Source organism: Mustelus asterias, chromosome 4 (genome assembly GCF_964213995.1).
Source record: "Mustelus asterias chromosome 4, sMusAst1.hap1.1, whole genome shotgun sequence".
Lineage (NCBI taxonomy): Eukaryota > Metazoa > Chordata > Chondrichthyes > Carcharhiniformes > Triakidae > Mustelus > Mustelus asterias.
In genome coordinates, this window is record NC_135804.1 from 100901916 (window position 1) to 100925908 (window position 23993).

The 23993-nt window shown below is 45.2% G+C and overlaps 1 protein-coding gene across 1 annotated transcript in view; it reads right to left on the reverse strand.

Moving 5' to 3' along the window:
• The window catches only part of tex11 (testis expressed 11), a 168433-nt gene that overhangs the window by 10759 nt on the left and 133681 nt on the right, over positions 1-23993 (reverse strand). The window contains exons 23-27 of the mRNA XM_078212049.1: positions 21537-21653; positions 11805-11883; positions 11451-11600; positions 3749-3857; positions 1683-1803 (exon numbers count right to left, since the gene is read on the reverse strand). Of these exons, the coding sequence (XP_078068175.1) occupies positions 1683-1803; positions 3749-3857; positions 11451-11600; positions 11805-11883; positions 21537-21653 (576 nt within the window). The remainder of the gene's footprint in view (positions 1-1682; positions 1804-3748; positions 3858-11450; positions 11601-11804; positions 11884-21536; positions 21654-23993) is intronic.

Consider the following 23993-nt stretch of genomic DNA (forward strand, 5'->3'; position numbering starts at 1 on the left):
CCCACATAAATAGTGTTATTATTAGTGTTATTATTAATAAACTTGTTGAACCTTTACTTGTGTTTGTCCTTTGTCCACCTTGCAAATAAGGGCACCGGGGTAAAACCTTGAAGTAAACTGGTTGAAAGTATCTGAGAATTAAAAGGTACAACACAGGGAACATTCGAAGGAGGAAGGGGGAGGATAAAAACAGCCATTTTTCAAGTTAAACTCCAGCAAAGACTCCACCAAATCTCCTGTGACCTGGGACAATGCAAGAGGCAATGTGAGATCCACCTTCGTGCTAAGAGGAGCCCGAGTTCATCTGTCACTGTGAGCTCATTTCATTGAATCCAACAGCCCAATCGATTTCACCAGACAAGATAGTTTTTATTTCTCAAGAAATTAGCCTGCTTCGGGGAAAATTAACTTAATCATAGAATCAGACAGTGCAGATGGAGGCTATTCAGCCCATCGAGTCTGCACCAACCACAATCCCACCCAGACCCTATCGCCATAACTCCATGCATTTACTCTATCTAGTCCCCCTGATACTAAGGGGCAATTTAGCATGGTCAATCCACCTAACCTGCATATCTTTGGACTATGGGAGGAAACTGGAGCACCCGGAGGAAACCCACGCAGACACAGGGAGAATGTGCAAACTCCACAGAGACAGTGATCCAAATTGGGAATAGAACCTGCTGTGAAGCAGCAGTGCTGACCATTGTGCCACCATGCCGCCCCGCATCTATTGTGTAAGAATTGTTTCTTTAATCCATGACTGTTTTTAATAAAACTAAGTTTGAAGCACAGTCCTTTGTCTCAAAGTAAAAGCACTTGAGTAAATGTGATAAACTGATCAAAGTGTCTGTATAGAATATTTCACAGACAACAGTTTACAACTTCATGAGCACCCATTCACACTGAAAAGCTGGGGGCGGGGCCTATTCCCGCTGGAGAGGCCGGCACCATAGCACTGAGCAGGCCACTGCACATGCGCCGATCTGTCAGCAACGCTGCCTTCTGATCCCCACAACCTCTGATCACTGGCCTTCCGGCCAGCCCTGACCACCCCCCCACAGACCCAAACTCCCAGCAGGTGCGATCCCCCCACCACCCTAGCTGGGAGAATCTCCCCACCAATGACTGGCTTTAAAATCTCAATAAAGGAAGTCCATTAGCAGAGTGCCCTTGCCATGCTGTCCAATGTAACCTGTTTTTGAGTTAGGTGGCAAGGCAGCATTGCACAGTTGCAGGTAGTGGATTCCTTCATAGGATGTCCCCAATCCATAGAGATTGGTACTCAGCATGAAACTGTGAGGATGAGTGAACCAGAATGCTAGCCAGAGCTGCCATTGTTCCATAAGGTTTTCTAGCCATGGGAAGCTCTGGCATCATAAAGACCTTCTACTATATGATTATTACAAAACTGGTGTTGATTTATTAGTGCTCTGTATCTGCCAAATTTATTTCCAAGCTAATTCAAGCAGGAAAGATCAAAACTTTCTCCTAATTTGAGCTATAACTCAGTTTCACTACATTGTTAATAGCAAGAAATCACAATACAAAACAAAGAATTTGGCCTTTTTCTTTTTCAAAACAGGGTCCATTCAGACCTTATTACTCTGGTACAAGGTTCAAGTATAGAGGAAAGGTTTTATTTTTTAACTCCCCTATGCTCTCATTCTTCCCTCACTCACCAAACTCTCTACAATGATGAATGCTTCCTCATAGTATGACCAGACTTCCTCAAGGACCCGAGGTTCTATTTCAGTTACTCCTGTAGGGAGTGAGATCTGGATCAAGCTGTGTAGCAATTTGCTATGGAGAAAAAAGCAAGTTAATCCTTAATGATTATCCTCTAAACGTTAAAATAAGATTTCAACTTGTCTTTATTAGCCGAAGCAGAGAGCTGAAGAGTTATGTTGGAACTGTATAAAATGTTAGTTAGGCCACAGCGATAGTATTGTGTGCAATTCTGGAATCCACATTATAGGAGGGATGTGATAGCATTGGAGAGAGTGCAGAACATATTTACCAGGATGTTTCCTGGGCTGGAGTTTTAGTTATGAAGAGAGATTGGATAGACTGGGCTTGCTTTCCTTGGAGCAGAGGAGGTACATGACTGAAATGTATAAAATTGTGAGAGGCATAGATGGAGTAGACAGGAAGAAACTTTTCCTCTTGGTGGGCAGATCAACAAGCTGGGGGACAGATTTAAGGTAAGGGGCAAGAGGTTTGGAAGGGATGCAAGGAAAAACCTTTTCACCCAAATGGTGGTGGGAGTCTGGAACTCACTGTCTGAGAGGATGATGAAGGCATTGACCCTCATAACATATAAAAAATGTTTAGATGTACACTTGCAATGCTAAGGCATACAAGGCTATGGGTCAAGTACTGGAAAATGGGATTAGAATAGGTGGTGCAGACATGTTGGGCTGAAGGGCTTTTTCTGTGTGCTGTAGATCTCCATGACTACCTCCATCCTAGCAACAGACAAACAGTCTTCAAAAATGATCTTTTCATTTCAATTAATAAAACAGAAAATTCTGGAAAAACTCAGCAGGCCAGGCAGTACCTGCTGAGAGATAAACAGAGTTAATGTTTCAGATGGATGACCTTTCGTCACAAGTGTTTTGGAAGCAGATTTGAGATTGGAAACATGGTAATATGCGTTCTGTGGTTAATGCTTCAAGCACACACAAAAACAAACTGGAGCTGAATTATCCTCCCAAAAAAGCACCTTGAAGCCCCACCAAGAACATCATGTGCCTCGAGATTAGGGCTGAAGTAGTATGGCAAACATTTATGATGCATTTCCCCATATCATCGACTGAAACTTGCGCTAAACAATTACTAAATAGATTAGATATCAGGGGGTGATTCGTATCTGAGGGAACAGTGGACCTCTGGAACACAATGCTGATTTGTAAAGCAGGTGCCAATTCGTTAAATTCTTACAAGTGACAGGCGAATCCTGTTTGTGTGTGCAAAAGACGCTTAAAAAAGTTATTTCAGCGAATCGCGCTAAAATAATTTCCTGGATTAGATTCAATCACCTAGATAATTTGGAGAACAATTTCACTTTTTCCCTCCTCTAAGTTGGCCTGTATTTTTTTTTTAATCTAGTTTTCCATATCGCCCAGGACATCACATGGTTTAGGTGGGGTGGAGAATGTATATATTGTGATACACAAGGTACACAATTACAAGAGACTGTTTGGATGGACCAGTATTGGAGAGTATTTATTGTCATTATTTGTAAATACGTATCAGCTAATCTTGGAATTGGTGTCATAATTTCTGACAAATATGTTCTATACTAGATCATCAGTGAGAGTTCTGATAATTGCTGTGCGTAAAATAAACCAATGAAACCAAGACTATTTCCTCGGGTGGATGGAGCTATTACAAGGGGGCATAACTATAGGGTTCGTGGTGGGAGATACAGGAAGGATATCAGAGGTAAGTTCTTTACGCAGAGAGTGGTCGGGGTGTGGAATGGACTGCCTGCAGTGATAGTGGAGTCAGACACTTTAGGAACATTTAAGCGGTTATTGGATAGGCACATGGAGCACACCAGGATAGGGAGTGGGATAGCTTGATCTTGGTTTCAGATAAAACTCGGCACATCGTGGGCCGAAGGGCCTGTTCTGTGCTGTACTGTTCTATGTTCTAAATGAAGGCAATGCCCAATAATTCCCACAACGGGGTAAGGCTACATTACATAACAGGCTATATGTCCCTCTCTAGCTTGGATACTGACCTGCAGCGTATGCCATCCTTATCAGACTGCTTCTTTTGAAGAGATAAGGCGATCTTCAAGGCTTTTTTACAAACTGACGGGAAGTGAGCAGGAGATTCCATGGCTAAGGCTTAAATTTACAAGAGAACAAAGTCTATATTATCCTCCATATAATGTTGAAATGATACAAATATTGACTGACAACTTTACCTAATAAGATACTATTTCTTTTTTGACCGATCCAGATATCTAATAACGGTAGCAATACTGGATTGGTGACTCCTTTCTATCGTTTAGCACACAAATGTGTTTCTGAAAAACAGGGTGTTGATAAAAATTTGCAAAACGAACATTTCCATTGGAAAACATGTAAAAAGATTGGTTTACAATCCTGTCCCAGACAAAGTGTTGCCCACTGCATTCCTCCCTGTTAATTGCAGCCACACAAGACACAACAAGTGCTATGTGATAAAACCTGAATAGTATCTGAACCAATAGAACGCAAAGGAAGCTACTTGAAATTTTTTTTATAAGGGCAAACACTTGCACGACTTGGAATGATTCTGATGATGACGGCTAGTGATGATCTGTACCAGATCTCGGAGTGTTTCTTTGGCCTGAGGAACCTGCAGGCTAATCTGGTGGTGGTTGTGGAAGGGTGCGTTTCTGAATGGAGGGCTGTGACAAGTGGCGTTCCTCAGGTATCAATGCTGGGACCTTTGCTGTGTGCAATATATATATATATAAATGATTTGGAGGGAACCGTAACTGGTTTGATTAGTAAGTTTGCGGACGACACAAAGGTTGCTGGATTTGCAGATAGCGATGAGGACCATCAGAGGATACAGATCAGTTGGAGACTTGGACGGAGAGGTGGCAGATAGAGTTTAATCCAGACAAATGTGATGCATTTTGGAAGGTCTAATACAAATAGGAAATATAAATGGCAGAACCCTTAAGAGTATTGATAGGCAAAGGGATCTGGGTGTACAGGAACACAGGTCACTGAAAGTGGCAATGCAGGTGGAGAAGGTAGTCAAGAAGCATGCTTGCCTTCATCGGCCGGGGCATTGAGTTTAAAAATTGGCAAGTCGTGTTGCAGCTTTATAGAACCTTAGTTAGGCTGCATTTGGAATTATAGTGTTCAATTCTAGTCACCACTCGACCAGAAGGATGTGGAGGCTTTGGCGAGGGTACAGAAAAGATTTACCATGGTATTGCCTGGCATAGAGGGGATCAGCTGCGAGGAGAGGTTGGAGAAACTTGGTTTGTTCTCACTGGAACGACGGAGATTGAGGGGTAACCTGATAGAAGTCTACAAGATTATGAGAGGCATGGATAGAGTGGATAGTCAGAAGCTTTTTCCCAGGGTGGAAGTGTCAATTACTAGGGGGCATAGGTTTAAGTTGCGAGGGGCAAGGTTTAAAGGAGATGTAAGAGGCAGGTTTTTTACATAGAGAGTGGTGGGTGCTGAGAACTCACTGCCAGGGGAGGTAGTGAAAGCAGATACGATAGTGACATTTAAGGGACGTTTTGACAAATACATGAATAGGATGGGAATAGAGGGATAAGGTCCCTGGAAGGGTAAGGGTTTTAGTTCAGTCGGGTGGTATGGTCGGTGCAGACTTGGTGGGCTGAAGGGCCTGTTCTTGTGCTGTAATTTTCTTTGTTCTCTATTCTTTGAAACCGGCTTGGGCCTGAGCAGCCTCCCCAAATGCTTATACTGGCCACTTCATGCTGTCATTACATACATCTATTTCAACAGCCCAAGGAGCATACGCCACTTCCAGTATGGCTGTGCACCAGGCTGAAGCCCTGTCTGGGCAGGAGGGGAGATAACCTGGAGGCAGTGACCTAGTTGAACAAGTGATAGGTCAATAGGCCATAGTCCAGCTGGTGGGCTAGCAGATACTGCATGAAGTCCTCGTGGTTCAGCCAGCTAATGGAGAACGGGGCAATCATCAGTCTGGGGGGATTGGTTGCTCACCATACACCATGCAGCAGGATGTCAGGTAGTTGTGACACTGAAACTAAATTTTGGCACACTTCCTGATGCATGAACAATAATAACTTATCATGCTAAATCAAATGGGCGGCACAGTGGTTAGCACTGCTGTCTCACAGAACCAGGGACCCGGGTTCGATTCCGGTCACTGTCTGTGTGGAGTTTGCACATTCTCCCCGTGACTGCGTGGGTTTCCTCCGGGTGCTCTGGTTTCCTCCCACAATCCAAAGATCTGCAGGTTAGGTGGATTGGCCATGCTAAATTGCCCATGGTGTCAGGGGGACTAGCTAGGGTAAATGCATGGGCTTTTGGGGATAGGGCCTGGGTGGGATGGTGATTGGTGCAGACTCGATGGGCCGAATGGCCTCCTTCTGCACTGTAGGGATTCTATGATTCTAAAAAATGAAGTTCTAACTAGTAGCACTATTCAGGTATGTTCCCTGTTTTTAAAACTTTTCTAAAATGTGTCCTTAGATCATGGTCTAAACAGAGGATATCAGTAACGATGAAGTAAACATAATAAATCAAAAGTGCAAGTTCCAGTAATTTGTTCCACAATTGAAATCGTATTGCGTGACTGAGTCAGCCCTACTTTTTCAGAGCTGGAAAGAAAATCAGGTAACAAACTTTTAAAGTGTCTATGGCTGTCAAAGCAAAACTTGAAAATGAAGATAATAAATGCATTAGTGTTGAAATCTTCTGCTGAAACAGAAGACTCCACCTGGGTTCATATACAGTAAGAACCTTCACTCGTCCCTGAGGATGGCACAGGTCAGATGAGCAGGGAATTCAGAGTTGCTGTATTCTCAGCTTTACATAAATCTGACTAAGTAGTCATGTACCAGCCTCCTGAAGGGAAGAAGTGGGCTCCCACTATAGAGTCTTACAAAATTGGGGAAAATTTATTGCGTTTCACGTGCTTTAGTGATGTAGTTACTCTAGCCCAATGCAATATGGATGCTCTTCCTCTGATCCTGCATTTTTCAACAGGATCAGGGCTGGATGTCATTAGTGGATACAACCTGGAACAAGTACAACATGCATAAATCCAATTAAATCAGAATAGGAATTCCTGGAAGATGACCACACAATTTGAGAACTCCAGTTTTTTATCTTAAAGTCCTCTTTCTTCAGAATTTCTGCTATTTCTTTTGATGCCCTTCTGAGTAACTCAATACTGAAATATTTTGATCTAAATCAGTCATAAGAACATAAGAAATAGGAGCAGGAGTAGGCCATCTACCCCTCGAGCCTGCCCCGCCATTCAATAAGATCATGGCTGATCTGAAGTGGATCAGTTCCACTTACCCGCCTGATCCCTATAACCCCTAATTCCTTTACCGATCAGGAATCCATCTATCCGTGATTTAAACATATTCAACGAGGTAGCCTCCACCACTTCAGTGGGCAGAGAATTCCAGAGATTCACCTCCCTCTGAGAGAAGAAGTTCCTCCTCAACTCTGTCCTAAACTGATCCCCCTTTATTTTGAGGCTGTGCCCTCTAGTTCTAGCTTCCTTCCTAAGTGGAAAGAATCTCTCCACCTCTATCCTATCCAGCCCCTTCATTATCTTATAGGTCTCTATAAGATCCCCCCTCAGCCTTCTAAATTCCAATGAGTACAAACCCAATCTGCTCAGTCTCTCCTCATAATCAACACCCCTCATCTCTGGTATCAACCTGGTGAACCTTCTCTGCACTCCCTCCAAGGCCAATATATCCTTCCGCAAATAAGGGGACCAATACTGCACACAGTATTCCAGCTGCGGCCTCACCAATGCCCTGTACAGATGCAGCAAGACATCTCTGCTTTTATATTCTATCCTCCTTGCGATATAGGCCAACATCCCATTTGCCTTCTTGATCACCTGTTGCACCTGCAGACTGGGTTTTTGCGTCTCATGCACAAGGACCCCAGGTCCCTTTGCACAGTAGCATGTTGTAATTTTTTTCCATTTAGATAATAATCCAATTTGCTATTATTTCCTCCAAAGTGAATAACCTCGCATTTGTCAACGTTATACTCCATCTGCCAGATCCTCGCCCACTCACTCAGCCTGTCCAAATCTCTCTGTAGACCTTCTACGCCCTCCACACGATTCACTTTTCCACTTATCTTTGTGTCGTCTGCAAACTTTGTTACCCTACACTCAGTCCCCTCCTCCAGATCGTCTATATAAATGGTAAATAGTTGAGGCCCCAGTACCGATCCCTGCGGCACGCCACTAGTTACCATCTGCCAACCAGAAAAGCACCCATCTATTCCGACTCTCTGCTTCCTGTCGGATAGCCAATCCCCAATCCACGCTAACACCCTACCCCCAACTCAGTGTGACCCAATCTTCTTCAGCAACCTTTTGTGAGGCACCTTATCAAACGCCTTTTGGAAATCCAAAAACACCACATCCACCGGTTCCCCTCCGTCAACCGCACTAGTCACATCTTCATAAAAATCCAACAAGTTCGTCAAGCATGACTTTCCCCTCATGAATCCATGCTGCGTCTGCTTAATGGAACCATTCTTATCCAGATGGCCTGCTATTGCTTCTTTAATGATGGATTCCAGCATTTTCCCAACTACAGACGTTAAGCTAACCGGCCTGTAGTTACCCGCCTTTTGTCTATTTCCTTTATCCTGTCATTTATCCTGCTCATTTTAAAATTGATTAGGATATTGTGCTCAGGTCATGTGGTAATTGTTAAATTAAACAGAAAAGTGGTCATGAATGAGCAAAGAAAACCATCAAAATCAACCAGCATGTATACTTTCTATAAAATGAGTATTCGTTCCTGATTATAATATTTAATTGCCTACTTGGCAATCAGTATATACCAAGGATAAAAGCAAATTACTGCGGATGCTGCAATCTGAAACCAAAAGAGAAAATGCTGGAAAATCTCAGCAGGTCTAGCAGCATCTGTAAGGAGAGAAAATTGCTGATGTTTTGAGTCCAGATGACCCTTTGTCAAAGCTAAACGGCATAGAAAGTGGGAATATTTACACTGCAGGTGAGGGAATGAAAGACGATTCATAGCAACAGAAACAAGGGGAAAGGCTGCTAATGGCAGTCTATGGAGAGAATAAAAGGCGTGAATGGCCAAACGGCAGAGAAGCTGAAATCAGAGGGTGAACTGTGACAGATGAAGATGTGGGGGGGAGTATATACCAAGGAGTTATTTTGTCAAGCATTGGGATGTTCAATTAAAAGGTAATATTAATTCAACATCATTTAATGATTGTAAAATAATCTGAAATGGGGAATTCACAGGGAGCTGTTAAGTTGTGCTAACTCTGAATTTGTTCTTTTTATTAATTCATGGGATGTGGACATTGCTGGCTAGGCCGCATTGGTTGCCCATTCTTAATTGCCCTTGAACTGAGTGGCTCGGTAAGCCATTTCAGAGGGCATTTAAGAGGCAACCACGTTGATATGGGTCTGGGGTCACCAGGAAAGTAAGAGTTTTAACAACACCAGGTTAAAGTCCAACAGGTTTATTTGGTAGCAAATGCCATCAGCTTTCGGAGAAGCCATCCCCTACGGACAAGCCCTCCGTATACACAGGATCTGCGCGGATGAGGAGGGTCGCAACAGACACCTCCAGACGCTGAAAGATGCCCCCATAAGAACAGGATATGGCGCTCGACTCGTCGATCGACAGTTCCGACGCGCCACAGCGAAAAACCGCACCAACCTCCTCAGAAGACAAACATGGGACACGGTGGACAGTGTACCCTTCGTCGTCCAGTACTTCCCCGGAGCGGAGAAGCTACGGCATCTCCTCCGGAGCCTTCAACATGTCATTGACGAAGACGAACATCTCGCCAAGGCCATCCCCACACCCCCACTTCTTGTCTTCAAACAACCGCACAACCTCAAACAGACCATTGTCCGCAGCAAACTACCCAACTTTCAGGAGAACAGTGACCACGACACCACACAACCCTGCCACAGCAACCTCTGCAAGACGTGCCAGATCATCGACACGGATGCCATCATCTCACCTGAGAACACCATCTACCAGGTACCTACTCTTGCAACTCGGCCAACGTTGTCTACCTGATACGCTGCAGGAAAGGATGTCCCGAGGCATGGTACATTGGGGAAACCATGCAGACGCTATGACAACGGGTGAATGAACACCGCTCGACAATCACCAGGCAAGACTGTTCACTTCCTGTGGGGGAGCACTTCAGCGGTCACGGGCATTCGGCCTCTGATCTTCGGGTGAACGTTCTCCAAGGCGGCCTTCACGACACACGACAGCGCAGAATCGCTGAGCAGAAACTGATAGCCAAGTTCCGCACACGAGGATGGCCTAAACCGGGATCTTGGGTTCATGTCACACTATCGGTAACCCCCACAGCTTGCCTCCTGGACTTGCAGAATCTCACTGGCTGTCCTGTCTGGAGACAATAGACATTTCTTTAACCTGTGCCTAATGCTCTCTCCACTCACATTGTCTGTATCTTTAAGACTTGATTAGCTGTAAAGATTCGCATTCTAATCAGTATTCTGTAACTTGAGTTTGTGTCTCCGTTTGCCTTATTTGTGAGCAGATATCCACTCCATCTGAGGAAGGAACAGTGCTCTGAAAGCTAATGGCATTTGCTACCAAATAAACCTGTTGGACTTTAACCTGGTGTTGTTAAAACTCTTACTGTGTTTACCCCAGTCCAACGCTGGCATCTCCACATCATCACCAGGCAAGGGCAGCAGATTTCCTTCCCTAAAGGGCATTAGTGAAGCATATTACAAGTGTTACATATTACAAGCATATTGACTTGTATAAGCATAGCGAAGCTTATACCACAAACGACAATGGTTTCACAATCAAATTTCATCATTTACCGTGGTGGGATTCAAATCCAGGTCCCCAGAGGATTGCCCTGGGTCTCTGGATTACTAGTGACAATATCACTGCGCACTGCCTTCCCCAATTTGTTTAATAATCCTTCACTGAAATTTTAAAAAAATAGATGTTTTAGATCTTTCTGCAATGACCATGTATAGCTGGGTATAACATCAAGTCCATCGGCAATAAGCTGAGGATTATTAAACATCTGTGGATGTGATGGGCAAATCAAGCCTCCTTCTATGTTGTAATGACTCTGATCCATATAAAACAGAAGGTGAGTGAGAGGAACTATTTAATGTTAATTACATGTTAGCAGTTCACTTCAGGCAGCATTGAAATAATATATATAGTGCGTTATCACTAATGCTGAATTACTTTTACGAGTAGGGCTGCTGCTGATAAACATGACAGACACTTTTGCATTAAATGTCTGACAAACGACGAGAATGACAGAAAAAATTCTAACTCTTACACTCATAGCCACTTGATCATTTTCACATATGGCGCAGGAGGTGGCAATTTGACCGATCACGCCCGTGCCAATTCTCTACACAGCAATTCCTAGAATCATAGAATCCTTACAGTGCAGAAGGAGGCCATTTGGCCCATCGAGTCTGCGTCGACCACAATCCCACCCAGGTTCTATTCCCATAACCCCATGCATTTACCCGAGATAGTCCTCCTGACACGAAGGTGCAATTTGGCATGGCCAATCAACCTAATCCGCACATCTTTGGACCAGTCCCACTACCCTGCTTGACCCCTGTACCCCTGAAGGTTTATTAATAATCTTACAAATCAACAATTACCCATAGGCAACTTATCCAAGACGCTCATCAGGGCTGAAAGACTTAATGCTTACAGGCCAGGGTTTCCAATGTTTTGGGCTCTATCTGCTGAAGTTGCAAAACTTTTTCCATAACATTCTCAATCTCTGGATCATTCAGCTTAGCCCTAGCTTCAAACTCATAAAGAAGTAACAGGGTTTCTATAGGATCCTTTGAGACATCACCTGCAAAGAAACAGAAATAATCACATTGGTAGCACAATATAATGGCTATATTCAAGACTGCATTGTTAAAATTCAACTCACAAAAGAAACTGAATTATTGTATTTAGAAATGTTAGGGTCTTTTAGATGCAACAGTCCAGGCCTGTAACAACTGCTGCATGTGCTCTAAGATTTTCTCTGTTCAGGCTGTCCTTGATCACTGACCTGCTGCTGTGGATTTGAGTGTCGCCCAAATCTCCCAACAAACTTGAATATGTTCTCGTGCTCGAGTCAAACTTTCAATCTACAAGGACAAAATAATTATTATGGAACACATTTGTAGCGACTCCGAATATCTTTAACCTGTTTTTCAATTTTCTTTTGCCAACATTGTTTAGTTTCCCACACTCCACTCACATATTGCAGTTTGTTTGTTTCTGTTCACAATAGTGAAATATTTGTCATGACCACAAGGATTTCCAGTCAACCAATGTATAACTGGACTATGCCAATCTATACAAGTTCATGAGTTCAATGTTATGTAGGAATGGAAGGATAGGTGAAATGCCACAACTGTAGCTGGAATCTGTGGTGAGACATTGTGCAGTATCAATACGTTAGCTGTCTTTGTGGTTGAGAGAAAAGTCTACAGGGTGGAAACTACATATGGCACCATGCCACAGGAAGCCAATCAAATCAGGTGAACGCAAGTGAATATATAGTAGTGATAGCAGCAGCATAGTGAGCACAGAACCTCATACAATAATCTCACCTGAGCCATGTGCAAACTGGCACAAGGACAAATAGATTAGAAAGTTAAATGCATGACTGAAAGAGTTGTGTGGGAGGCAGGAGTTTTTAGGATCATGGGACATTTGATATTAGTTCAGGGTGGAAAAACAAGTTGTTCCATTGGGCATACTCCACTTAAAATATGCTCAGGTAAGTGTTCTGGCAAATTGAATAATGAGAGAATAGATGTGGTTTTAAATTGATGAGGGAAAGTTTCCCTTCTAATGCTGATCATGAGCTCTGAGCTAATCTTATCCATGGCCCACACCTCCTGCTGTCTTGACCTTATTTCTACTTAAACTACTGACCATCCAACTTCCCTTCCTAGAGCCCATGTTGACTGACATTGTTAAACGTTCTTCTTCCTCAGGTACTTTTGCTCTTGCCTTCAAATCTATCATAATCAGCAAGGTTCTCCAATATATTTTGGAATGTGCAGGCAATTCATTTATGTACACAGCCCCTTTAAAGATTTTGTATGGTTGTACATGCGCAGTTGTTTCAAGTGGCTGAATTGTGCACAGACACTCAGGTAATGCAGACTTGTGTGACATCCTTATTGGGCCTGAGACAAAGGGTGGAATCTTCTGCTCCCGGAGAAGGCAAGGAAGGAGGCAAGTAGGCTTGAAAATTTGGTGGGTTAGCATCAATTACTCAGCATATCAGACAGTATTTGTGGAGAGAAACAGAGTCCATTGGCTGGATTTTCATGTACATGGGAAGACTCAGTGGAGGAGTTAAAATGGCTGATGGGATCCAATTCCAGGATTCCTGACCCCCTTCCCAGAGTTTCTGATTTTCAGGAGTGTACTTAAGGGTGAGGGCTGGTTTGGATTGTGAGCCCACTGCCTGCACTCCAAACCTGGCTGGCTCCATTGCAGGGATAGGCATGTCCAAGCCCTCCACAAATTTCATGGAATCGGGCCAGCTACAGGACCAATACCCAATGCTCTCCCAATTCCACCAGAAGAAAGCTCTGGTGAGAAGACCCATGATCAGACTTTTCCGGTTGAGAACCAATTAAGACTATCTGCTGCAATCTTCCCAGCTCCATGTGGCCTGCATGACTGGTAAGGCAGGCTGCATGTCAGCTGGGGGGCAGGGGGTGGGTGTCCCTCGACCTGGACTGATCTGTGCATGGTCAAGGGCAGGCATGGACATGGGGCACATGTGTGGCCACTGACAGCCAGCCTCTGTCCTTGCTGCTGACACATATAGCTCCCTTCTCCCTGCAGCCCCCATCTCCCTGCAAACCACACCCCACAAGACTCTCTCCCCCATCCACCCCTCCTTATGCAACAGCACCCACAATTTTCTTGGGTTCCTCCTTGATCCTGGGACTCTGGGAGCGCTATTCCAGCAGTAGTTACGGCTTTCTCTGGGGCACTGCTGAGTGAAAATATCTATGATTGGCAGGCAGTTCTTGGCCAGAGATGCATCATCTTCTGGGGTCCTCGCTTGGCAGGAAGAAACATCACTGTCCACTTAATCACCTGATGGGAAAAAGACACAGGAGACCTTCCTCAGTTAGCATCAGCATCTCTCTGTTTTTCTCAGACAGTGCTGAGACACCTGCTGAGCACCGAAGATTCCACACAAAGGAAATCCATCCCTCGACTTCCATTGCCACCAGTTTCAGCGTTTGAAAGTTCATTACATCACTCTCCTCCAACACCTATTGTGCAGGTGGGTGGGATTTTACTTGCCTGATCATATGTGGTAACTTGGCCACGAAAAGCTAGTCAAATGTTTTGTGACATTCAATCTTCTTTACTAATTCTCTTCTGGAATACAGTTCACTGACAATCCTTGTACAACAGGAACCACTTACTGTCAAATATCCACAGCAGCATTTCCTTCTACCGTGTTGCTGCCTCCCAGTCATGGCATAGACAAACGTGATCCTGATGTCTGTAAATGACTTTTCCATTAGTTAGTTTCACAAACAAAAATATTGGTCCACTTCAGCTGAATAACTCCAGGAAGCTGTCATTGGTTACTGTCAAAATTCCTTACATAGACGCAATGAGTTGGGTCGAAATGACTCTCCTTAACATGGTAGTCATGTCTCTCCTGATTTTCCTGTCTCATTCCCACTCTCGCTTTAACATCTAGATGTAGCAGATCCACGTGAGACATTGGCTTCCTGCCCAACAGTAATTCAGCTGGTGAGAGACCTATTGTTATTTGTGGCATGATATGATATTGGAACAAGGACAGAGAGCTTGGGTCCCAAAGTTTCACCTGTCATTCTGCTCAATCCTTCTTTCAGTGTCTGAACAGCTCATTCTCCTAAACCATTTAAAGCCACACATTTGTGTTAAGACTGCCAATGATTGCTGTACAGCATTTAACCCTTAGCGCACAGCCTTCCAAAGTCAATGACTGCCACGATGTGGCTGTATCATTGCCCGGCTAAGCAAGCACCTATATCTGCTTAGAAAAGTGGCCATGAAACACTGTCCAAGGATAGTGCTCCTAATCTTTGGCTCTGTGCTGAAGTACTTGTTGACAAGTGCCCAACATGGGCCAACTTGAGTGCAATCCCTTGGAGTGAAGCTTAGGACAATGTTCAAGCCCGAGATGAGAGTGGAAGATGTAATTGACTGGCCAAAGCTGTCACCAATCCATGTGGTGTGGGGTCTCGCCCAGCCAGCATGCAAATTAAGGTCTGGGCAATAATGTTGTGTACAGAACAACTCAAGGGGCTTTGAGAGGCAGCTGTAGATGATGAATGGACAAAAAGTGGTCTTAGCAGATAAATGCTAACTGTGAAGTCTCTCTCTTTGACACTGCACTGTGGAGACCATCAAGAACAAGAACCCTGATGGCCTTGCTGTCATTCTTCACACTTATAGGCTGAAGAGAAGATGATGACATCAACTGTGGGACTTGGCTCGCCAAAGGGAGAAGCAGAAGCTTCAGAAACAAGGGATGAGAGGGCCTGATCTGCACTCGGAGGATGAACCCCAGAGAGCTGTGGCTCACAGACAGCTCGCAAAACCAGGGTCTACAGACAGCCCCTGACATACCTACAGATTTCCAAGAACCAGTGTCAAAGACTACGTATGTTCAGAGTATCGGCTGGTCGTATCTGCCACCTGCTGCAGAATTTGGCCCCTCAGGGAATTGGAGAACACCTAATGCCAGTGTCGCTGAAAGTGACTGTGGTGCTCAATTTTTACACCAGTGTATCTTTCCAGGGTTTCATGGCGACCACTCACCACAATCAAGTGCATCCAATCTTTGGACACAATCTTTGCACGACCACACAATTTTGTGCATTTCATCAGGCAAATCAGGAAGCAAGAGCAATGGGATTTGCACAGATCTTGGGTTTTCGACAGGTGTAGTGTACTCTCAGCTCTGTGACATCAAGCTGCGAACTATCTGAACTGCAAAGGCTTCCACTCAGCTGGTCTGCGACCACACCAAATGCATTCTGCAGGTGTGCACTCAATTCCCAGTGAGTGTGCATGATTCCTACATTCTCCACCACTCTCAGATCGCTGACATCTTTCTAAGTTCACCGCAGCTGCAGGGTTGGCTCCTTGACAACAAAGGCTACTGATGATGCTGGTGCAGAGGTCACAGAACACAGCAGAGACAAGGTACAATGAGGCTCACGCTGCACCTCACACTCTGGTCAAACAGTGCATTGGGATTTTGAAGATGAGGTTCTAGTGCCTGGACCGGTCTGGTGGAGCCCTGCAATACAATCCACAGACTGTGTTATGCACTGTCAGTCATTGCCAACTGCACCCTACACAATTTGGCGCTGAAATGGGGGGAGAAACTGCCCAAGGAGATGAAGCAGCAGCATGTTTCCCACAATAAGGAGTACACGAAAGGGGATAAACCTGGGGTGGTCCTTGAGGGCAAGGATGTTGGCCAATGAGGTAATGGTGATGTCCAGATGAAACAGACAAGATCAGGATATGCTCATTGATTCAAGGAAGGTGACAAGGACATCTAGTGAGAACATCCCATTATCTTCACATCGATTATGAGAGAACTGTACTTGTGCCTGACTGATGGAAGCGTACAGGCCATCAGTGATAAAGCCTCCTGTCTTGGAGACGCAGCGGATGCCTGTCGTCCCTACGTTCCAGTAGGATGAAACATAGGTTGGACTAGGAGATTACAGGGACTGGGAACGTCCGACATGTGGAGTTTTTTCAAGGAGCAGCTACTGCGAGTCTGTGATAGGTATGTCCCTGTCAGGCAAGGAGGAATTGGTAGGGCTAGGGAACCGTGGTGCACCAAAAATGTTTCTTTGTTGGTTAAAAAGAAAAAGGAGGCTTATGTTCGGATGAGACGTGAGCACTCGGGTAGTGCACTAGAAAGCTTTAGATTGGCTAAGAGGGAGTTGAAGAGCGAGCTTAGAAGGGCTAAAAGGGGACATGAGAAGACTTTGGCGGATAGGGTTAAAGAGAATCCTAAGGCGTTCTATAGGTATGTCAAGAACAGAAGGTTGGTTAGGGCAAGTTTAGGGCCAGTTATAGATGGCAGAGGGAAGTTATGTGTGGAACCGGAGGAGATTGGTGAAGCATTGAACCAATATTTCTCTTCGGTGTTCACGCAAGGGGACATGAATATAGCTGAGGAGGACACTGGGTTGCAGGGGAGTAGAATAGACAGTATTACAGTTGATAAGGAGGATGTGCAGGATATTCTGGAGGGTCTGAAAATAGATAAATCCCCTGGTCCGGATGGGATTTATCCAAGGATTCTCTGGGAGGCAAGAGAAGTGATTGCAGAGCCTCTGGCTCTGATCTTCAGGTCGTCGTTGGCCTCTGGTATAGTACCAGAAGATTGGAGGTTAGCGAATGTTGTCCCATTGTTTAAGAAGGGGAACAGAGACTTCCCCGGGAATTATAGACCGGTGAGTCTCACTTCTGTTGTCGGCAAGATGTTGGAAAAAATTATAAGGGATAGGATTTATAGTTATTTGGAGAGTAATGAATTGATAGGTGATAGTCAGCATGGTTTTGTGGCAGGTAGGTCGTGCCTTACTAACCTTATTGAGTTTTTTGAGAAAGTGACCAAGGAGGTGGATGGGGGCAAGGCAGTGGACGTGGTATATATGGATTTTAGTAAGGCGTTTGATAAGGTTCACCATGGTAGGCTTCTGCAGAAAATGCAGATGTATGGGATTGGGGGTGATCTAGGAAATTGGATCAGGAATTGGCTAGCGGATAGGAAACAGAGGGTGGTGGTTGATAGTAAATATTCATCATGGAGTGCGGTTACAAGTGGTGTACCTCAGGGATCTGTTTTGGGGCCACTGCTGTTTGTAATATTTATTAATGATCTGGATGAGGGTATAGTTGGGTGGATTAGCAAATTTGCTGATGACACCAAAGTCGGTGGTGTGGTAGACAGTGAGGAAGGGTGTCGTAGTTTGCAGGAAGACTTAGACAGGTTGCAAAGTTGGGCCGAGAGGTGGCGGATGGAGTTTAATGCGGAGAAGTGTGAGGTAATTCACTTTGGTAGGAATAACAGATGTGTTGAGTATAGGGCTAACGGGAGGACTTTGAATAGTGTGGAGGAGCAGAGGGATCTAGGTGTATGTGTGCATAGATCCCTGAAAGTTGGGAATCAAGTAGATAAGGTTGTTAAGAAGGCATATGGTGTCTTGGCGTTTATTGGTAGGGGGATTGAATTTAGGAGTCGTAGCGTTATGTTGCAACTGTACACAACTCTGGTGCGGCCGCACTTGGAGTACTGTGTGCAGTTCTGGTCCCCACATTACAGGAAGGATGTGGAGGCTTTGGAGAGGGTGCAGAGGAGGTTTACCAGGATGTTGCCTGGTATGGAGGGGAGATCCTATGAGGAGAGGCTGAGGGATTTGGGATTGTTTTCGCTGGAAAGGCGGCGGCTAAGAGGGGATCTTATTGAAACATATAAGATGATTAGAGGTTTAGATAGGGTGGATAGCGATAGCCTTTTTCCTCGGATGGAGAAATCCAGCACGAGGGGGCATGGCTTTAAATTGAGGGGGGGTAGTTATAGAACCGATGTCAGGGGTAGGTTCTTTACCCAGAGGGTGGTGAGGGATTGGAATGCCCTGCCAGCATCAGTAGTAAATGCGCCTAGTTTGGGGGCGTTTAAGAGATCCGTAGATAGGTTCATGGACGAAAAGAAATTGGTTTAGGTTGGAGGGTCACAGTTTTTTTTTTTTTTTTTGTTTTTTTTTTTAACTGGTCGGTGCAACATCGTGGGCCGAAGGGCCTGTTCTGCGCTGTAATGTTCTATGTTCTATGTTCTATGATGATGACCTGCAGTGGGGACAGTCCATAGATCCTCACAGAGCATATGCCAATTCCTGACTTCTGCCTGGCTAATGGCAGCTCACTTGCTGCCAATGGACAGGATCACATCATGGTAATGCAGCAGGGAAACATTAACCTCTCCTGATTCTATGGCTTCTTTAATGAGCTGAATCCTTGAGGAATGCAGTCACTGGAGGCAGAAGCTGATGGGATAGGGAGACCGCCCCATGTCAAAGAGAGCAGAGAGCACACATGGAGAATGACTGGAATCTGTGATGCCAGCTCTGTACAATGGGCAGAGATCCCAAGTCCCACTGAGATACAGGAATGACTGAAGTGTTCAGTCAGTGTGAAGAAATGCCATCAATGTACTGGGAAGTTTGCTCAAAGCACATGGAGGAAGCCCTAAACTGAACACCCTGCCATTATCTTGTGCAGGAAACAGGTTTTCACTTCAGATTGGCAGGAACGCAGCTCATCATATCAAGGAGCCACAGATAGGGTGAAATTATTTTTTACGGAATTGAATGTCACGTCCAAGTGATTAACACCCAAGCCTATGTTGTGCAACTATGACTTCTTTAACCTTCGATACCTTTGGATGCCCCTGTCTCAGCCTGCTGTGGATTGGACATTGTGGTGTGCTCAGCAGATTGTGACCCTGAAGCTGCTCTAAAACTAAGTCCCATCATGATGTGCGTGTCTCTGTGATGGTGGAGGGTCCAGGTAAAAATTTTTTACGGGTCTTCAATGTCAAGGACCTGGCTCACTGAACACCTCGGTTACACCCCAAATATGCCTGCAAAAAGGAGATGTGATCAGTGCATGGTAGGGGCCTGAGAAACTGGAGATGTCATTCACAGCATGAGTCTGATGGAAAGTGCAGTGCTGGATCCACTTGGTTGAGCGCCGCTGACCTCATCATCAGCACAGGAATGGTTCACATGTCCTCTGGCCAGCTGAAGTGCTCTCTCCTCAAGATCTGTGCATTCCTTAAATTCAACCATTCCTCCACTAATCTGGGATTTATCCCTCTTGTAATATGCCAGCTTGTCCTGAATGAAGACAGATCGAGAGTGCGAAAGCAGGCTACCTGACATGAGTGTATGGTGAATGCGGACATGGACAGGCCGAGAACATAACCCACAGGGGAGATGAAGGTGTATGGTTGTGATGTCCCTTGAGCTAGGGGTGGCACAGTAGTTAGCACTGCTGCCTCACAGCACCAAGACCCCGGTTCAGTTCCAGACTCTGTGTGCAGTTTGCACGTTCTCCCCATGTCTATGTGGGTTTTTTCTGGGTGCTCTAGTTTCCTCCCATAGTCCAGGTTAGGTTAATTGGACATGCTAAATTGCCACTTAGTGTGAGGGGATTAGCAGGGTAAATACAAGGAGTTAAGGGAATAGGACCTGGGTGGGATCATTGTCGGTGTGGGTTCAATGGGCCAAATGGCCTCGTTTTATACCTTAGGGATTCTATGAACTCTCATTGAGAAATCCCTGTGTATGTGTGATCGGTCTGAGAGTGAGAGGTGAGAATGATGAGAAGAGCATTCGCTGGTAGTCTAGTAGTTAGGATTCGGCATTTTGACCGCCGCAGCCTAGGTTCGATTCCCGTTCAGGGAAGTACATTTATGGCAGCACGGTGGCACAGCGCCTCACAGCACCACAATTCTCTAGACTCTGGAGAAGTACCAGTGGATTGGAAAACTGCAAATAGAACACCTCTGTTCAAGAATGGAGCAACAGAACACAAGAAACCATAGCCCTGTTGGGACATTTGTCATACAGCAAATGCGAGATTCCATTAGTAAGGAAGTAGGCCAGGGCAGTTAGAAAATCATAATACAATCAAATCAGAAAACACCTACATGATTTTGTGAAAAAGGAATAGCATTCGACAAATTTATCAGCATTAAGTAACAAGCAGGGTATGGACAGTCAGGTTGGAGTAGGGTTTTTAGAAAAGCTTTTCAAAGAGCAGGAAGTAAGGGGGGATGCAATATCTTTGACAGAGGGAGCCCCTTGAACATTGGGGATGACCCTCTTTCTTCCTGCCCATCTGCTCTATTAAGCACACTCCGATCCCTTCAACCCCTTGCCACTCCTTAAAGTGTTTTGTCCTCCCTGCCCAGGATCCTGATCCTTGCTCTGGGAATCATTGCTCCTCCTCCTTGTTCCTGATGCAGAATCGGCACTGTCCACTAATATGCTCCTGGTGCTGCCAAGGACTGACAAGAGTTGCTGGCCAATCCCTATCGGGTGGCTTCCTCCCCAGTGCACCTACTTATTAGACTCCATGCTGACTTTGCTTCAATGGGGATGGTGAGTCATCCGTGCCCCCTGTAATAATCTACCCTGTTTTTCTCTCCATTTCAGCATTTTTAGTTCAGGTTTCCAGCATCTGCAAAATTCTACACATCTACAAAGTAGTTAATTTGCCAATTACCCACCATTCTGCAAATTTATTGCCTTCCTGTTTTGTTGCAATCTTCCTCTGTAATAACTACAAATACCAATTTGGTGTCATTCACAAATTTTGAAACCAAAATCAAGACGGTGAAGAACTAGTTTATATTTCGAGTGAGTTGTGGTTGATTAATAACAACAAAGGACAAAGAAAACTACAGCACAGGAACAAGCCCTTCGGCCTCCCAAGCCTGCACCGACCATGCTGCCCAACTGAACTAAAACCCCCTACCCTTCCCGGGACCATATCCTTCTATTCCCATCCTATTCATGTATTTGTCAAGACAAGTCACAATAAGTCTCAGAAAAGTCATGAGAATTTTTTCTGACATCAATTGATGTACCTGAAGTGTCTGCGAGATATGGTTTACAATTTATTTTATGTCAATACAACAACACTCCCAAATGTGAGCCCATCACACCTGCTCTGAAGTATTTGTTGCTTTCCGACCAATTTCCAGACTAGCTGCTGCAGCCATTAATAAACAAGTCTTTTGACCAATCAGAATGGCTTTGTCAGTTGATACCATCTGTGAAAGCTAAAAAGAAATATGATATACAGGTGATGAGCAAAGATCATTGAAAACAAACAATATGGAGGTTAAATTCAATTTTGGTGGTGGGGAGGGGCCGGTGGTGCAAAATGCAAGGCAGCAAATCACCTGCCCATTGTACAATCATTCTAACTTTCCTTTCCAATGATTTCAAAATTGAGTTTCACCCCTATATATTTAAATAATCAATTATGACAGTTTTCAATAGTGAGAGCACTTCAAAATAATTAACTGTCCAGTCTGAATATTTTCTTTCTTTCCCATTTACACTCAGCTGGTCCATTGTTCTGATCCTCTTACTTTCAAGAATTGTAATAGAAAACTGTGTTCCAACACTGAAAATATTGAGAATTTATAGCAGGTCTCCCTGTATCTGAAGACAGAAAAGCTAAGGTAACTTTCCACAGACGGAAGGGTCGATTTTCCCAAAGATAACTTTCTGGAGACAGAGGAGGTGATTTTCCCAAAAAGAAACCCAGTGCCCAATGGGCAGGAAAACAGGAGATTTTCCTGCCCCTTTTTTGGGCGTAATTTATCAGGTGAATTTTTGGCACTCTATGCATCAGAGAGTCCATCGGGGGATTCACGCTGCCGGGGGGGGGGGGGGGGGGGGGGGGGGTGGTGTAGAAGGAGAGAGAGGTGCCTAATCCCGCCCAAGAGGCCAGCATCAGTGTGCTGAGCGGGCCACTATAACAGTGCCGATCTGTCATAGGAAAATTGCTGCATGTGCACTGGCCCTCACCACCGCACTCACCCCACCCTGCCCCAAATTGCTGGTCTCCCAATGTTTTCCCAACCACCTCCTCCCCACGGCCAGCCTGATTACTCCCCTCCTCACCCAAGATCCCTAAGGCAGAGTATGTAGCACTTCCCCCCTGCCCCCTTGGCACTGCCCAGCTGGCACTGCCATGGTGCCAGGCTAGCACTGCCCAAGGAGCAGCCCCCATCTCCTGGGGGGGGGGCTGCTCAATGGCCTCTGCCCCACCATCGAGGTCATGATGCCTTGTCCCCGTTGATGGGGACCAGCTTTAATCCTCGCTGGTGGGAACCTCTCCCAGAGGGGGCAAAAATAGTGAGCTTGGACAATACTGTCCCAGGCTTGCTAATGACATTGAAATTGCAATTTAAATATGGGAATCAGCCTTGTGCTGTTTACTGGAGCGAAGCTAATCACACCATAAAAAATTGCCAGGCAAAGCCCCGCTACTGACATTTCCCGGCCTGCCCCTCTAATTAAGCAGTGAAGATAAGCAAACTTCTTCACTGCATTGCACAAGAGAAAATTTTCTTCATACTCTCTCAACTATCCCCTTTATTTCAAAAATGAGCACTTAGTGTTTCTAACCTAACTCTAGACTCTGGATCAAAGGGCATCTGTATAATATTTCTCCATATTTACTATGTCAACCAGTAACTATACGAATTAGTTACTGGCTGGTTAAGAAGCTTAGGCTGCTGTTGGCAAGCGGATTTATAAATTTATTAAGATTAACACATTGTGTCTTTGGATACAAAGGGCAAAATTCTCCAGCCTTGTCAGCAGAACTCCTGGTGGGCATCAAGGCAAGCGGGGTTCAGCCAGCTCGCCAACTCTCATCAGGTACCTGCCCAGAGCGGACAACAATCTGATAATTATTCAAAACCCTAATTTCAATGACATTAACAGGCTGGACAGCACATTCAACAGCCTCCCGCCATACACCCACAAGATGTAGCTATCATGCACACTCCCCAGGTGCCATGTACACACGTGCTGCTGATAACCCTGTGTACATGGGGCATCCTAGCGATGGCAGCAAAACCTGCAGACTGGGCTTCCTGTTGGGCCCAGCCCAAAGTTGATCTGATTGCCTACCTGGACGTTCAGGACTTCCGTTACCATACGGATGCACTTGTGTGCCACAGAGGTCTCCACTGGAGGCCTGGAAGGACCCAATGATGTAAACATTTAGGGCTGCTGTGACCTTCACTGCCCAGATGAGTGGGTGTCCCCCTACCCCATGTGGTGCCAGGTCCGTGAAGAACTGCCACAGGTGTCACACAGTCTCCTTCCTGACACACAGTTTGTGGTGGCACACAGCATCCTGCAGCCCACGAATGGACGAGGATCCTGTACACTGGGCCCCCTCAGGCCAATGGGCAGCTGCAACTTGACCCTCTCTGGCAGGCCCCTGTCCTCCTGCTGCAGCCTCTGTCTGATCTTGCAGCGAGTGGTTGCCTCCCTCCTCCTCCTCAGCAGGAACAAGAATTACTGTCAGGCCTATTGGCACCCACCTGAACAACTTGTGCACTGGCTTCCAGGAATGGTTTGAAGGTCAGACAGAT